Below are 15,917 nucleotides of genomic sequence, written 5' to 3'. Positions count from 1 at the left end.
TTCTAACCCCAAAAAGCTACTGGTGAAACATGCTCCCATTATTTTTTTTTTTTTTTAAAGCAAATCAAACCAAGAAAGAGTAAGCAAACCAAGAAAAAGTAAGACATGTGATCCAGTAGACAGAATTCCAGAGGAAAGGAAGAAAGAATTCCTAGGATGACAACAAACTCCCAAGATGACGGCTCTGTAGCATGCCTAAGAAGAAATTAATCCAAAAATGAGAAGAATGGAATTACTTAGAAAATGCCTCCAAGGAAAACAAAGCTCTAGGAAGGTATAAGAATTGTCAATGAATACAAAGAAAAAAAAAAATCAAGGCAATTGTCAACTTTTAGGAAATAAAAAAAAACAAGAAAGGAAATGAAATCATTATATAAAAAATGCTCAGCTATGAATAATTGTGTAGCCATAATATTAGAAACCCCAAACATTTAGTAAAATTGATAATATATTTGAATGGGGAAGGAGGAGCTGAGGGGATAGTTGTATCAGACAGCTAAATTCTTACCATAACAAGAAGTCAGTAGATACAAGTCTAAAAATCATTAACCAAAATATTGTAGTACATCCATATTATGTAGAAGTAACTGCCAAAAATACCCAAGAAGAAAGAGAAAGCCTGGAGAGGGTGTGGAGAAAAGGGAACCCTCCTACGTTATTGGTGGGAACGTAAATTGGTGCAGCCACTATGAAAGACAGTATGGAGGTTCTTTTAAAAACTAAAAATAGAGTTACCATATGAACTAGCAATCCCAATCCTGGGCATATATCTGGAAAAGATGAAAGTTCTAATTTAAAAAGATACATGCACTCCAATGTTCATAGCAGAACTATTTACAATAGCCAAGACATGGAAGCAACCCAAATGTCCATCAACAGAGGACTGGATAAAGATGATAAAATATAAAATGGAATTAAAAAAGAATGAAATAATGCCTTTTGCAGCAACATGGGTGGACCTAGAGATAATCATACCAAGTGAAGTAAGTCAGAGAAAAGACAAATATCATATGATACCACCTATATGTAGAATATTAAAAAATGATATAAATGAACTTATTTACAAAACAGAAATAAACTCACATAGAACACAAACTAACTGGTACCAAAGGGGTAAGGGGGGGTGATAAATTAGGAGTTTGGGTTAAAATATACACACTACTATATAGAAAACAGATAAAGAACAAGGACCTACTGTATAGCACAGGGAAATATATTCAATACCTTGTAATAACCTATAGTGGAAAAGAATCTGAAAAAGAATACATGTATATATGTAACTGAATCACTTTGCTATACACCTGAAACATTGTAAATCAACTATACTTCAATTAAAACAAAACAAACAAAAAAACCTCCCCACAAAGAAAACAAGGTCCATGCGGCTTCACTGTAAGTTCTATCAAACCTTTAGAGGAGACTGAATACCAAGATTTCATGAACTCTTTCAGGATATGAGAACACGTAACTCATTTTATGATGCCAGCATTATACTAACAGGAACGCTAGATATCACCCAAAAAGTAAGTTAACGACCAATATCTCCTTTGAACATAGGTGCCAAAATTCTTAACAAAATAGCAGGTTGAATCCAATAATATATTAAAAGGGTAATACATTACAACTAAGTGGAGTTTTTCCAAAGAATACATTTTACATTGAAAAATCAGTTTTATCTACTATATTAACAGAATGTAAGAGAAAAACCTTGTAATCATCTCAAGATGCAGAAAAAGCATTTGACAAAATTCAACTCCCATTCATAATAAAAACTCACAGCAAACTAGAAATAGAAAGGAACTTCCTCAACATGATAAAAGTATCTACAAAAATCCTATAGCTAAAGTCAAGCTTAATGGTGAAAGATTGATTGCTTCCCCCATGATCAGGAACAAGGCAAAAATGTTTGCTGTCATCACTTTTGTTTTACTTAAGGTCTTAGCCGGTGTAATAAAACAAGAAAAAGGGGGCTTCCCTGGTGGCGCAGTGGTTGAGAATCTGCCTGCCAATGCAGGGGACACGGGTTCGAGCCCTGGTCTGGGAAGATCCCACATGCCGCGGAGCAACTAGGCCTGTGAGCCACAATTACTGAGCCTGTGCGTCTGGAGCCTGTGCTCCACAACAAGAGAGGCCGAGATAGTGAGAGGCCCGCGTACCACGATGAAGAGTGGCCCCCACTTGCCGCAACTAGAGAAAGCCCTCGCACAGAAACGAAGACCCAACACAGCCATAAATAAATAAATAAATAAAAATTTTTTTAAAATAGCCTTTATAATGAGAATTTGGTTAAAGAAGGGGTTTCAGCAGCTTTGGCTGTAAAAAAAATAAAAAACAAGAAAAAGGAATAAATGCTAATGGATTGGAAAGGAAGAAGTAGAGCTTTTTTCACAGATGACATCATTGTGTGTGTAAAAATCTTAAGAAATCTATTATAAAAAGCTACCAGCACTAGTAAGTGAGTTTAGCAAGGTCATAGGATACAAGATCAATATACAACAATAAACTATACTTCTGTAATACCAGCAATGAGCAATTGGAAAATGGAAACATCTACAACAGTATAAAATATGAAATACTTATGGATATATATATATATATATATATTTTAAAGCTTCTTAACCATGAACTCTCATGCTTTGCAGAGGTCTTAACTCTCAGCACCTTATCACTACTCGTGGATATATTCAACAAAACATGTAAAAGATCTACATCTTGAAAACTACAAAATCCTGCTGAAATTAGAGACTTAAATAAGTGAAGAGTTATACCATGTTCATGGACTGAAAGACTTGTTATTATTAAGATGTCATTTCTCCCAAAATGAACATATAGATTCAATGCAATCCCAACAAAATACCAGCAGGCTCTTTTATAGAGATTGACAAACTGATTCTAAAATTTATATAGAAATGCAAAGGACCTAGAATAGAACAGGATCTAGAACTCTTTGAAAAAGAACAACTTGGAGGACTTACTCTACCTGATTTGAATACTTACTATAAAGCTGCAGTAATCAAGACCTATGTGGTATTTGCAGAAATATAGACACAGGACGAGAATAAAGAATCCAGAGGTAAACCCAAGTGTATATGGTCAATTAATTTGGGGGGGGGTACCTTCTATTTATAGTGTATTTTTTTTTCTTAACTAAGTTTTTTTTGATAGACTTTTTTAGATTCACAGAAAATTGAGTAGAAAGTGCAGAGAGTTCCCATATACCCGCTGCCCTTCCCCCCCCCACACCCACAGACTCCCCCATGATCAACATCTCCCACCAGAGTGGTACATTTGTTACAACTGATGAACTTACACTGACATATCATTATTACCATAAGGCCATAGTTTACCTTAGGGTTCGCTCATAGTGTTGTACATTGTATGAGTTGTGACAAATGTGAAACGACATGTATCTACCATTATGGTAATACAGAATAGTTCCATTGCTCTAAAAATCTGTGCTCCACTTCCCTCCCTCTCCCCTCACTCCAGTAAGCACTGATCTTTTTACTGTCTCCATTGTTTTGTCTTTTCCAGAATGTCACATAGTTGGAACTGTAAAGTATGTAGCCTTTTGAGATCAGTTTTTTTCATGTAGCAATATGCATTTAAGTTTCCTCTGTCTTTTCATGGTTTGATGGCCCTTATTAGTGCTGAATATTCCACTGTATAGGTGTAGCACAGTTAATTTTGTGTGGACTAAGTTTTCAATTCATTTGGGTAAATACCAAGGAGCACAATTGCTGGATCATATTGTAAGAGTTTGTTTAGTTTTGTAAGAAACCACCAAACTGGAACTTCCCTGATGATACAGTGGTTAAGAATCTGCCTGCCAGTGCAGGGGACACGGGTTCGATCCCTGGTCCGGGAAGATCCCACATGCCGCAGAGCAACTAAGCCTGTGCCCCACAACTACTGAACCTGTGCTCTAGAGCCCGCATGCCACAGCTACTGAAACCCACGCACCTAGAGCCCAAGCTCCACAACAAGAGAAGCCACCACAATGAGAAGCCCGCACACCGCAACTAGAGAAAGCCCATGTGCAGCAACGAAGTCCCAACGACGAAGACCCAATGCAGACAAAAAATAATTAATTAATTAATTTAAAAAAAAACAAAAACACCAAACTGTCTTCCAAAGTGGCTGTACCATTTTGCATTCCCACCAGAAATGAAACGAGTTCCTTTTTTTAATAGATTTATTTTATTTATTTATTTATTTATTTTTGCTGCATTGGGTCTTTCATGTTTACGTATGCATATATATATATATATATATAAAAATATGTATGTAATGTTTTTCTACTCCAGATGGTATTGATAAAAATTAACTTGTAAGAGAGCTGTATTTAATTGGCTTAAAGAAAGGGAAAAAAAGCTTATATAAATTAAGACTAGTTAAACAAGCATATGTTATCTCTACCAGATGTTTAATATTATAATGCTATGAATTCAACCTAAGAACAAAATGTACAATTAAAGTGCATTGTTTGATGTATGTCAACCATGACAGTAAATTAAAAGTAAAAAAGAATGGAGAGAGCCATATGTTTAACTTTCTAGGTTCTTTGTCTCTGTGATTTCTTTTTTTCTTTTTTAATTTTTATTTCTTTTTGTATTTTGTCCACGCTGTGCAGCTTGTGGGATGGTTCCTGGACCAGGAATCGAACCCAAGCCTCCACAGTGAAAGCGCCAAATCCTAACCACTAGGCCACCAGGGAACTCTTTGTGATTTCTGATACTTTACTGATTTGTCCACAAAGAAACTAATGTATATATATATATATATATATATATATATATATATATATATATATATATACACACACACACACACTAATATATATATATACACACATTATTATATATATTAGTATGTGTATAGATCTGAATCACTTTGCTGTACACCTGACACTAACACAACATTGTAAATCAACTACACTTCAATAACAAAAAAAGTTTTACAAACAAATTAGTCTTACTCTGATTATCCGATAAAAATGGAACTGATTGTGGAGAGAAAAATTCTATGTTTCAATAAAAACTATAACACACCTTTGTAGGCTGTTGAACAGTTCACTTACTTTGAGCTTTTTGTCCTCTTTATAAACTGGCTCCTGCCACTTTGTGTATTCACAAAGTGAATCAACGTTTCTAGTAATCAACATTTCTAGTAATCAACATTTCTAGTTTCCCCCCACCCTCCTGACCTGGCATCACTGAAAACTAGAACTGCCCTTTTCCCAATGCCCTGCAAGCTAAAGCGACTTAATGTAAACTTCAAAAAGAAAAAATCACTGCAGCAGATCATGTATAACAACCCTGTATGCCTGCTGCTGCTGTTAGTTCACTGGAACACCCAATGCCGTCACCAAAGACATTCAAACAGCAAGCCAGAAAATTCATCAGAGAGCCACCAGATAGCCTCACTCCACCATCTTTTTTTGGCCACTGTGCGGCATGCAGGATCCGAGTTCCCCAACCAGGGATCGAACACGTGCCCCCTGCAGTGGAAGCGCAGAGTTTCAACCACTGGACCGCCAGGGAAGTCCCTCAATCCACCATCTAAAGATGCTTTGAACCTGACATGTAAGAATCTCACAATTAACTGCCCTCTGGCCTCAAAAACTGAGTTTACAATTTATTCTAACCATTAACCTCTGTTTCTCTTTTGTTTCCAAAGAAATGTCCCTCATTAAATGCTTGCTAGCAGCTCACCATATAAAGGCCTAAGTTAGGTGGGTGCCCTACTCCCACCTATACCATCGCCTCCTAAAATGAGCTCTGACTGTCACTGAACTGACCTGTTCTCAGGACTAAGCGATGGATCCAGGCAAATACAGGATCATGTGCTTAGATTTGTTCTTTTCTGCTTGTTCCGATCTATGTTTTCCTCCCCCTTTCACAGATCTCTTTGCAACTTCTAACCCAACTTTTTCTCCACGGCCACCAACTCAGCTTTTTATAGATGAAACTTCTAGGGAAGTGCCAGATGGAGGAAATGAAGGCGTTTAGGACATGCCACCCCAATATGTGCCACTTCGGCATGTTGGTTATTTTGAGTTAAAGGCACTTGAAAAACAGTAGATGCAAGAAGGGTCCACTGACTTTTTCTTTCTAAAAGCAGGAGACAAAATTCCCAGGTGAAAGCTGCCCTCCCTGAACCAGGAGGAAGAAACATTCTTATCACAAGAGAGGAAGAGGGAATTTCGCGGTGGTCCAGTGGTTAGGACTCCGCGCTTTCACTGCTGCGGGCCAGTGTATACGTGTGGTGTGGCCAAAGAAAAAAACAAAAAAAAGAAGAGTCCAGGCCAAGAGAACTCTACAAACAGACATGGTTAAAATAACTCTTATCTTCCTCATTCTGCATATATATATATATATATATATATATTGTTTTTTTTTTTTTGGGCTGCGCTGGGTCTTCGTTGCTGCGTGCGGGCTTTCTCTAGTTGCAGTGAGCGGGGGCTACGCCTCGTTGCGGTGCGCGGGCTTCTTATTGCGGTGGCTTCTCTTGTTGCACAGCACAGGCCCTGGGTGCGCGGGCTTCAGTAGTTGTGGCACACAGGCTCAGTAGTTGTGGCTCGTGGGCTCTAGAGCACAGGTTCAGTAGTTGTGCCACACGGGCTTAGTTGCTACGCGGCATGTGGGATCTTCCTGGACCAGGGCTCGAACCCATGTCCCCTGCATTGGCAGGCGGAATCTTAACCACTGCGTCACCAGGGAAGCCCCTGCCCATATATTTTAGTTACTTTTCTACAGTTGCTGCTCTTTTTTTAACCTTGTATGCAAGCCCCTTGGCCTTGTCAGTTCTTTGGGTCTTCATTATTCTTGTCAGGGCTCCCATGTGCGTGTAAGTTAAACTTGTATGCTTTTCTCCTGTTAGTCTGTCTTACATAAGTCCCAGCTGGAAGCTCTAAGAGGGTAAAGGAAAATTTTACCTCCCTTACACACTAAATGTCATTTTTTACTTGAAAAAAGGACAAACTATGGTTATGCAGCCTTGTGTATTTTGGCGGATATTTTCTTGAAAATGGATGAAGTTAGCCCATCCTTTCAAGGAAAACAACTGACAGCATTTGTTACCTATGACAAAATTAAAGCTTTCAAGTAAAAAATTAGAATTTGGGAAAACAAATCCATTATCATGGGACTTCCCTGGTGGTCCAGTGGTTAAGACTCCGAGCTCCCCATGTAGGGGTCCCGGGTTTGATACCTGGTCAGGGAACTCAGATCCCCACATACTGCAACTAAGCCCAAGTGCTCTAGAGCCCACACACTGCAACTAGAGAGCCCGTGCACCGCCACGAAGAGCCTGAGTGCCCACGTGCCACAATGAAGACCCAGTGCAGCCAAAATAATATAAATAATAAATAAAAATAAAATTTAAAAAAATCCATTATAATAAGCATGCATCATATGCATGTTCATACACAGAATAGTTTATAACAGTCAAATGAGTGAACTGTAGCCTCACACAACACTTCTAATATTTAAAAAAAAATTTTTTTAAAGCAAGGATGACTTTATTTTATTTATTTATTTATTTTTGGCCGTGCCACGTGGCTTGTGGAATCTTAGTTCCTCAACCAAGGATCCAACTTGGGCCCCAGCTGTGAGAGTGCCAAGTCCTAACCACTGGACCGTCAGGGAATTCCATAAAGACTTTTCTGACATTAGGGGTGATATTAATAATTATACGTATAATATATAGAATAACTACAATGAAATGTGTCAACATTTAGAAGATACGCAATATGTTCTAAATGAACAATGCATGTTACAAAAGCCATTCATGGGAAAAGATCCATTTAAACTACAAAACAGACCAATAGATTTTTATTTAAAAGAGTACGAGGGTACTTCCCTGGCAGTGCAGTGGATAGGACTCTGTGCTCCCAATGTAGGGGACCTGGGTTCGATCCCTGGTCAGGGAACTAGATCCCACATGCATGCTGCAACTAAGAGTTCTCCTGCCACAACTAAGGAGCCCTGGAGCTGCAACTGAGGAGCCTGCTGGCCGCAACTAAGACCCCACGCAACCAAATAAATAAATAAATATTTTTTTTAAAAAAAGAGTACAACGAACAGTTCACAGATATGGCTTCAGATTCCATATTGCAACCAACTTTTAAGACACTACTGCTCGTCAAGTTTGGTGTACTATCAAAGAAAAATACCTCCATGATATGTGGGATATTAAGTGAAAAGGCTATTAAAATACTTTTTCCAATTACATATTTGTGTGAGGCCGGATTTCTTCATATACTTCAACCAAAACGACAGATTGCAACAGATTGAATGCAGAAGCATATAGGAAAATCCAGCCAACTTCTTTTGTTCCAGACACTGAAGAGATTCTCAATATTGTAAAGCAATGCCATTCTTCTCATTAACTTTCTTGTTTGTTTGTTTTGGAAAATATTGTTATTTTTTCATTTAAAATTAACATTAACATGTAATGGGATTATCTTTGTTAAATAAATTAATAGATATTTTTTAGATCTCTCAGTTTTAAGTTCATATATAGAAAATATTGACTGTTTCCTAGACCAAAAAGTTTTAAAACTGCTGCTCTGGAGAAACTCTTGCCCAGGTATCCTGGAGACATATACAAAATATTAACACTGTTTCTACCATGGCTGGAAACTGAACATAGACCTAATGTCCATCTGCAGAACAAATACATATATTGTGATGTAGTCATACCAGATAATAGTATGTAGCAGTGAAAATGATAAATGATCTACAGCTATGCATAAGAACATGGATGAGTCACAAATACATAACACTGAGAAGAAAAAGCAAGTAACAGAGGACTTATGAGTCCACTCCGATAGAGGTAAAAAATATGGAAAGCTAAACAATAAAGTATTCAGGAATACAAACAAGTGTGAGTCAAAATTTAAAAGTGCCACTGCAGGGCTTTCCTGGTGGCACAGTGGTTAAGAATCCGCCTGCCAATGCAGGGGACACGGGTTCGAGCCCTGGTCCGGGAAGATCCCACATGCCGCGGAGCAACTAAGCCCATGAGCCACAACTACTGAGCCTGTGCTCTAGGGCCCGTGTGCCACAACTACTGAGGCCACGTGCCACAGCTACTGAAGCCCATGTGCCTAGAGCCCGTGCTCCGCAACAAGAGAAGCCACTGCAATGAGTAGCCCGCACACCGCAACGAAGAGTAGCTCCCGTTCACCACAACTAGAGAAAGCCCGCGCGCAGCAACAAAGACCCAACGCAGCCAAAATAAATAAATAAATAAATAAATATGTAAATAAAATTTATTAAAAAAAAAAAAAGTGCCACTGCATATCCACCAGACTGACTGAAACTAGCAAGACTGACAGTATGGATTTGCACAAGATGTGGAGCAACTGGAACTCTGGTACATTGTTGATGTGAGTGTAAAATGGTAGAATCACTTAGATAAAAAAGTCTGGCTGTTTCTTGTAAGTAAAATACACCTATCCTATGACCCAGCAATTCCATTTCTGGGTATTTACCCAAGTAACAAAATATATGTCCACACAAAGACTTGTACAAAAATGTTAATAGCAGCTTTACTCATTATAACCCAAAACTGAAAACAGCTCAGAAATCTACCCATGAAAGGATGGATGAATGAACTGTGGTATATTCATCCAATGGGATACAATAATAAGAAGGAGTGAACCGTTGCTGCCCACAGCAACATGGATGAATCTCAAAAGCATTATGCTGAGTGAAAGAAGCTAGACACTAATGACATATACGGTTTGTTTCCATTTATATGAAGTTGTCAGACAGGCAAAACCAATCTGTAATGGAAAAAAAAAATTAGAAGAGTGATTGCCTCTGGGCGGGGGGGCGGTTCAGGGACCAACTGGGAAGGGTCATGAGGGCACTTTCTGGAATGATGGTAAAGTTCTGTATATCTTGAAAGGGGTTCAGGTTGCTGGGGTGTGGGCATGTGTTGAGACCCATTCAATGATACACTTAAGATCTGTGCATTTCACTGAATGTACATTATACCTCACAATATGCGGGGGGGGGGGGGGGTGGGAACTCTATGCAAATATTGATCATTAGCTAATGCCATGTATGCTGAAGTATTTAGAGGGAAATAACTATCATTTACTTTGAAATGAATAAAAAAATAATACAGATCAATGAACAGATAGAGGGATAGAAGCATGGCAAAAGAAGTATGGTAAAATGGCAACAGTAGAATCTAGGTGGTGGGTATATAAATGTTCACTGTAAAGTTCTTTTAACTTTGCCATATGTATGAAATTTTCAATAAACGATAAGGGAAGAAATAAGCAGTGAAATTTTAAAACAAAAAGCAAAGGAATAAGGGTTGGTTCTTGTTAGGGAGAAAGTACTTTGTGATTGGGGTAGGGCACACAAGGGCTTCAAGATTACTGGAATTATCTATTTTTAAACTGGAGAAATTGATAGCTGAGAATTTGTTTTATTGCTTTTAAAATTATACATTTGTCGTCTTCAGAGTTATATATGTTTAGTGATTTTTAGATGCCGGGAGGAAGAAAGATCTCTTGTCTTTGGGGTTTGCTAAGTTGGTATTAGTGGAACAGCCTGCAGTCATTCTCCCTCCTCCAGCCCCTGCCGAAAAAGCCTGGTCTGTTGCAGGAAAAAATGATCCAACTTTCTGAGCGATAGGGACAAGCTTCTGTGTGCTGCAAGTGAGACCAGGTGGGCCATTCTGCCTTGACCCTCTGCTTCTAGCCCTCGAATGTTCATGTTGTTTTTGTACACAGCCGTCTCTTCCTTAGGTGAACCACTAACCACCCACTAGCCCACTCTGGCAACACGGGGAGGCTTCCACCTCGTGTTCTCTAGCCCTAGACAGGCCCTATCACATTCCCTTTCTGGGACTGCTGTATGAGTACTGCAAGAAGGTATTCCTCTTGCTGCTGAGGTTGCAAAACAAGGAGGGTATGAGTAGAGTAGAGGCTGCCGGTTGCCATCCTTCCCACTGTGGGAGGAGCCTCGCTGAGCTTGAAGCTAATGCAGAGATGAGCGGGAGAGATAAAGCCTGAATGGTATCATCTGGTCTCCTAGATCCAGCCATTCCTGAGGCCCTGAGAAGTGATGCGAGCCAGTACATTCCTCTGTTGTGTAAGCCAGTTTTATGTGGGTTTCACTGGCAACTGAGAGTCCTAATTATCGAAAGTCCTCAGCTGCCAAAACGCTAGGTGCCATTTCTGTGTCCGCAACCCTCCACTCCCAACAGCCAGTCCTACTCACCTGGTGATCTCCTCTAAGGCTGCCTCAGGTAAGGCCAGCATCTCCACCAGCAGGGACAGGATCTCAAAGAGCAGAGTGCGGGGGTTTGGGGGAGACGTGTCCGTCAGGGCCTTCTCTTCTGGGGACGTGGGATGGTGGCTGCTGTTACCACTTAACAGCCCTGGATGCCTAACGGCCCCAGCAGCCACCTGGCCCCTCCCCCCAGCTCTGAGTGCCCTGGGCTCACCCCTGCTCACCCACAGAGCAGAAGAAGCGCTTGGTGTCTGTCATCACAGCCAAGAAGTCTTTGAAGTTCACGTGGCCGTCTCCTGTGGAGGCCAGAAGAATACAGGGTGGCCAGGGGCCTTTCAGAGCAGGCTCGGGCATTGCAACCCAGGCACGGTTATTAGCATTTACTCATTGGGTTTGATTATAAAAGTAACGCATATTCAATGCAGAGAGCGTGGTGCACACAGGAAAGTAGAAGGTGAAAATTAAAATCTCCTGGGTTAGAAGCTCCCAGAAGTTCCTGGAAGCAGCAGACTGGGTTCATGTCATAGGTGTACCACTTACTATCTTTGTGACCTTGGCAAAGTCTCTTAACCCCACTAAGCCCTAGTTTTCTCATCTATAGGGTGAGGATGACCATAACACCTTTCTCATGGGAGAGAAATTGAGGCAACGTGCTCAGAATAGGGCCATGCATATAATATACGCTCATTAAATGTCAGCAACTCTTATTACAGTGTGCTAGTCTCTGCATGAGAACATATTTGTACCTACAATTTTCCCACTTCGGCCTTCAAAGCCCTGCTAGACCTGCCTGTTACCTGTCTCCAGCCTCACCTGGTACCAAACTCCTTAACGCTAACCTGCTCTCCCACCAGGGGCCACATTCTTCCCTGTTGCGGGCCTTTGCGCGTGCTGCTTCCTCTTCCTAGAATTCTCTCCACCACCCTCCAACTCTTTTTGTTTGTTTGTTTGTTTTTTGTTTGTTTGTTGTGGCCGTGCAGGATCTTAGTTCCCCAACCATGGATTGAACCCGGGCCCCGGCAGTGAAAACGCAGAGTCGAAAACGCGGAGTCCTAACCACTGGACTGCCAAGGAATTCCCTCCAATTCATTCACTTAATGCTCCCCCTTGACCATCACTTCCTTAGGGAAGTCAGACCAGTGCAGGTCAGACCCCCTGTTGGACACTCTCATAGAACCCTAGTACTTGAACCACACACTCATAAGATCTGGGATTTAACTGAAGCTCTGGGAGACAGGAACTGGCTGTTTTGTTCTGCACTGTGTCTTCAGGGCTTAAGACAGAGAGGTGCTTGGCAAATGTTCTCTGAACTACTTGACAAATTAATGAGTGGTCTCTAATTCTTAAAGCCACCCTTGCGGTGGGGGGAGCACCTAATACTCTTATCCCCATGTCACAGATGAGGCCTGAGGCATAGACAAAAGTAGGCTGTTGCCTGGGGTCATGTAGGGGCCGAGCTGAGGTGAATTCTTAGCTTGTGCCTGAGGATTCGAGCTCAGGCAGTGATGGAGGAAGCAGAGCTGACACTCAGAGGTCAGGAGCCCAGGCCTCCTACAGCTCCGCTGTGTTCCCTGCATCTAGCCAACCAAACCACATGTGATGCTTCTCACCCTGTGCCCTATTCCCTTTGTCCAGGTTATTTCTGTCACCAGCAATGCCCTTCTTCCTTCCTCTCTCCCTGCCTAACTCCTGCTTCATCTTTCACAATTTGGCTCAGGCATCACCTCCTCCAGGAAGCCTTCCTTCCTGATCCCTTCCTCCAAGCCACCTTAAGCGCTGCTTCCTTTGGCAACTCTTCCTTCTGTGTCATTGACTGTGTGAGCACCTCGAGGGCAGGTCTCATAGGTCTTACACATGTCTTTATTCCCAGTGCCCAGCACAGGAATGGACACACAGTAGGCAGTTAATAAATATTTAGTGAATGAATAATACCAGCAGTTAATGTCTCCCGGATGCATGCTGTGCACCAAGTGTTGTGCTCCATGCTTTGCCTGGATTATCTCATTTAATTATTATAGCAGCCCAGTGAGATGTGTATTGCTGTAAGCCCCGTTTTACAGGTGGGGAAACTGAGACTTGGTGAACTTCAGTGATTTGTCCAAGGTCATACAGCTGGTAAAATGAGTGACCAAGCCATGGAGGAATGTCAGATGAAGCACACGTAAAGCTCCGGAGGGAGTGATCTCAGAGATCACCTACATCTTAGGTCAGGAAATAGGTCTTGGTCATCTCTGGGTCCCCAGAACCTGGCACTGATTAGGTACTCAGGGAGCCCTAACTTTGGGGCCAGGACCAGCTACATCATTTGTGGGGCCCAGTTCAAAATGAAAATGCAGAATAGGGCACCTCTTTGAAAAATTATCAAGAATTTCTAGACTGTAACAGCAGCAGAGCATTAAACCAAAGTCAGGACCCTGTAAGCGCAGAGCCCTGTGTGACTGCACAGGTCTCATGCTGCCCATGAACCTGACCCTGCCTGGGGTTCAGGATGAAGCCTCCCCCCAACTCACCATCGATGTCAGCACTGCTCAGGGCATCCTCCACCTGGGCCGGCGTCAGGGAGATGCCCACGAGGAGCAGGATGTTCTCCAGGCTCTGTGCATCCACCTCGCCATGACCACTGAAGACCTCAAAGTAGCTGCGGAAGGCTGGGGTGGGCAGTGGGGTTATGTTTCTACCATCCATCCCATCCGCTCCAACCAGCCCCTGTCCAGCCTTCTCTATCACCATGGCTGGGTGGAGGGACAAACTTAACTAAGAGTGAAAGCGGAGGGGTGTGGACCCATTGACTCACTTCACTCTCTAGTACAAGGTCAGACCAAGGGCTCAGCTGGTGTGGCAAAAGCTAAGCTAGTTAGCCGCCTTCACCTTGCATCAGAACATGCCCACTTTAGGGCACCCCTGCTGTGTGCCAGGCACTGTGCTAAGCTCTTTATAGCCATGTTCTCATTTAATTCTTACAACAGCCTGGTACGAGTAGAATGCTTATTCCCTTGTAAAGATGGGGAAACTGAGGCTCAGAGGTTAGAGGACCAGATAGATCTTTCTGACTCTGAGTCTGTGCCTTGGCTTTGGGGCTCTGCAGTTACTTATCTGGATACACATAGCCTCTAAGACAGCTTCATTTGTCTGGACCAGAGCAGAGGACCAGGAAAAATGCTGAGAAAGTCCCAGAACAGCACCAATTGATAGAAAAGTCGTGTCCTGGTCATAACGTGTGTGGTGTCTGGTTTCACAGCCCACAGCAAAATCCAGGTTAGAATCAACAGACCTAGTGATAAGATGGGCTCTGCCATTTACTAAGAAGCTAGGTTGCTGTTACGAGCTAAATTGTGCCCGCTGCCTAAACTCATATGTTGAAACCCTAATACCACCCCACCCCCATATCTTAGAATGTGATGATGTTTGGAGATAGGACCTTTAAAGAGGTGATTAAGTTAAAATGAGGCCATTGGGGTGGCCCCTAGTCCAACCTAACTGGTGTCCTTAAGAGAAGAGGAAACTTGGGCACACAAGAGACACCAGGGATGTGTGTGCACAGAGGAAAGACCATGTGAGGATACAGGGAGAAGGCAGACGTCTGCAAGCCAAGGAGAGAGGCCTCAGAAGAAACCAAACATACCAACACCCTGATCTTGGACTTCTAGCCTCCAGAACTATGAGAAAATAAATTTTAAGCCACTCATTTTGCGGTACTTCATTATGGCAGCCTGAGCAAGCTAATATAGTTGCCATGGGCAAGTCACTGTACTTCTCTGAGCCTCAATTTTCTTATCTGTAAGATGGACAGAACAACAGTACACCCTCCCAGAGAGGTTGTATTAATTCATTGCTTGGCACATCATAGACTCAGTAAGTCTCTGATGAACAGAACTGAAATGCGGGGAAGAGGTAGGGCTGGGATTAGGGTTGGACTAAGTGGTGAGCTGCCACAGGCAGGCACGCTGAAAAAGGAAAACTGAACAGCTCTCAAAGGTGGTAAGATCATCCCAAATGCAGGGTGGTTTGGACCATCAGAGCAGGTAGCCAGCTCTTTCCTCACCAGACAGGGCTGAGTCTTGGGGACAATGCTGAGTCTCTAAGCCAAAGTGGCACATTGTCCATGAACTCAGCTCAAGAAGATGGGGCAGTGGGCGCGGGACCTAGAAAAGCCCCTCCAAAAATAACTAGAGACTTTTAATGCTAAAAGGAGTGAACTTCAAGGATGGGGTCTAGGGAGCCAGAGAGCGCATTCAGGGAAGGCAGAAGAAGGGGCCGCTCTGGCCCTTCCTGGGGCCCAGACTTTGGGGAAGAGCGGAGGGTGGAAGGAGGGCACACACCTCCTCATCCAGGGCCAGAGCCAGGTGTGGCTGGGTTGGCAGTGGATGTGGATGGCTGATTAGGCCACCTCCAGAGCCCAGAGGAAGTGGCAATCACTCCTCCTCAAAGCGCAGGTAAGTGGAATCACAGGGCCCAACCCCAAGGACGATGGGGAGCAAAGGGCACAGTGCCTCGCCCAGGATGGATGTTCAGAACTTTTAAATTTTTTGGTGGAGGTGGGATGTGGTGGAAAATGGGGACCTGTGTGTAACTGAGCAGGACCCTATGGGGTCTTCCTGGGACAGACCCCCCGCCACCTCCCATGTCCTCTGCCTGCCTCTTCTTGTTTGTAGAAAAACT

The 15,917-nt window shown here is 42.4% G+C and overlaps 1 protein-coding gene across 1 annotated transcript in view; it reads right to left on the bottom strand.

Moving 5' to 3' along the window:
- The window catches only part of SPATA21 (spermatogenesis associated 21), a gene marked incomplete at its 5' end in the record, with an annotated part of 40,969 nt that overhangs the window by 7,513 nt on the left and 17,539 nt on the right, over positions 1-15,917 (bottom strand). Inside the window, 3 exon segments of the mRNA XM_082457765.1 lie at positions 11,247-11,364; positions 11,483-11,554; positions 13,769-13,906. Coding sequence (XP_082313891.1) covers positions 11,247-11,364; positions 11,483-11,554; positions 13,769-13,906 — 328 coding nt within the window.

This window comes from Balaenoptera physalus (genome assembly GCF_965194825.1).
Source record: "Balaenoptera physalus genome assembly, chromosome: 1".
Taxonomy (NCBI): Eukaryota; Metazoa; Chordata; class Mammalia; order Artiodactyla; family Balaenopteridae; genus Balaenoptera; species Balaenoptera physalus.
The sequence above is the reverse complement of the archived record's forward strand: the minus strand, read 5'-3'. Positions and strand labels throughout refer to the sequence as shown.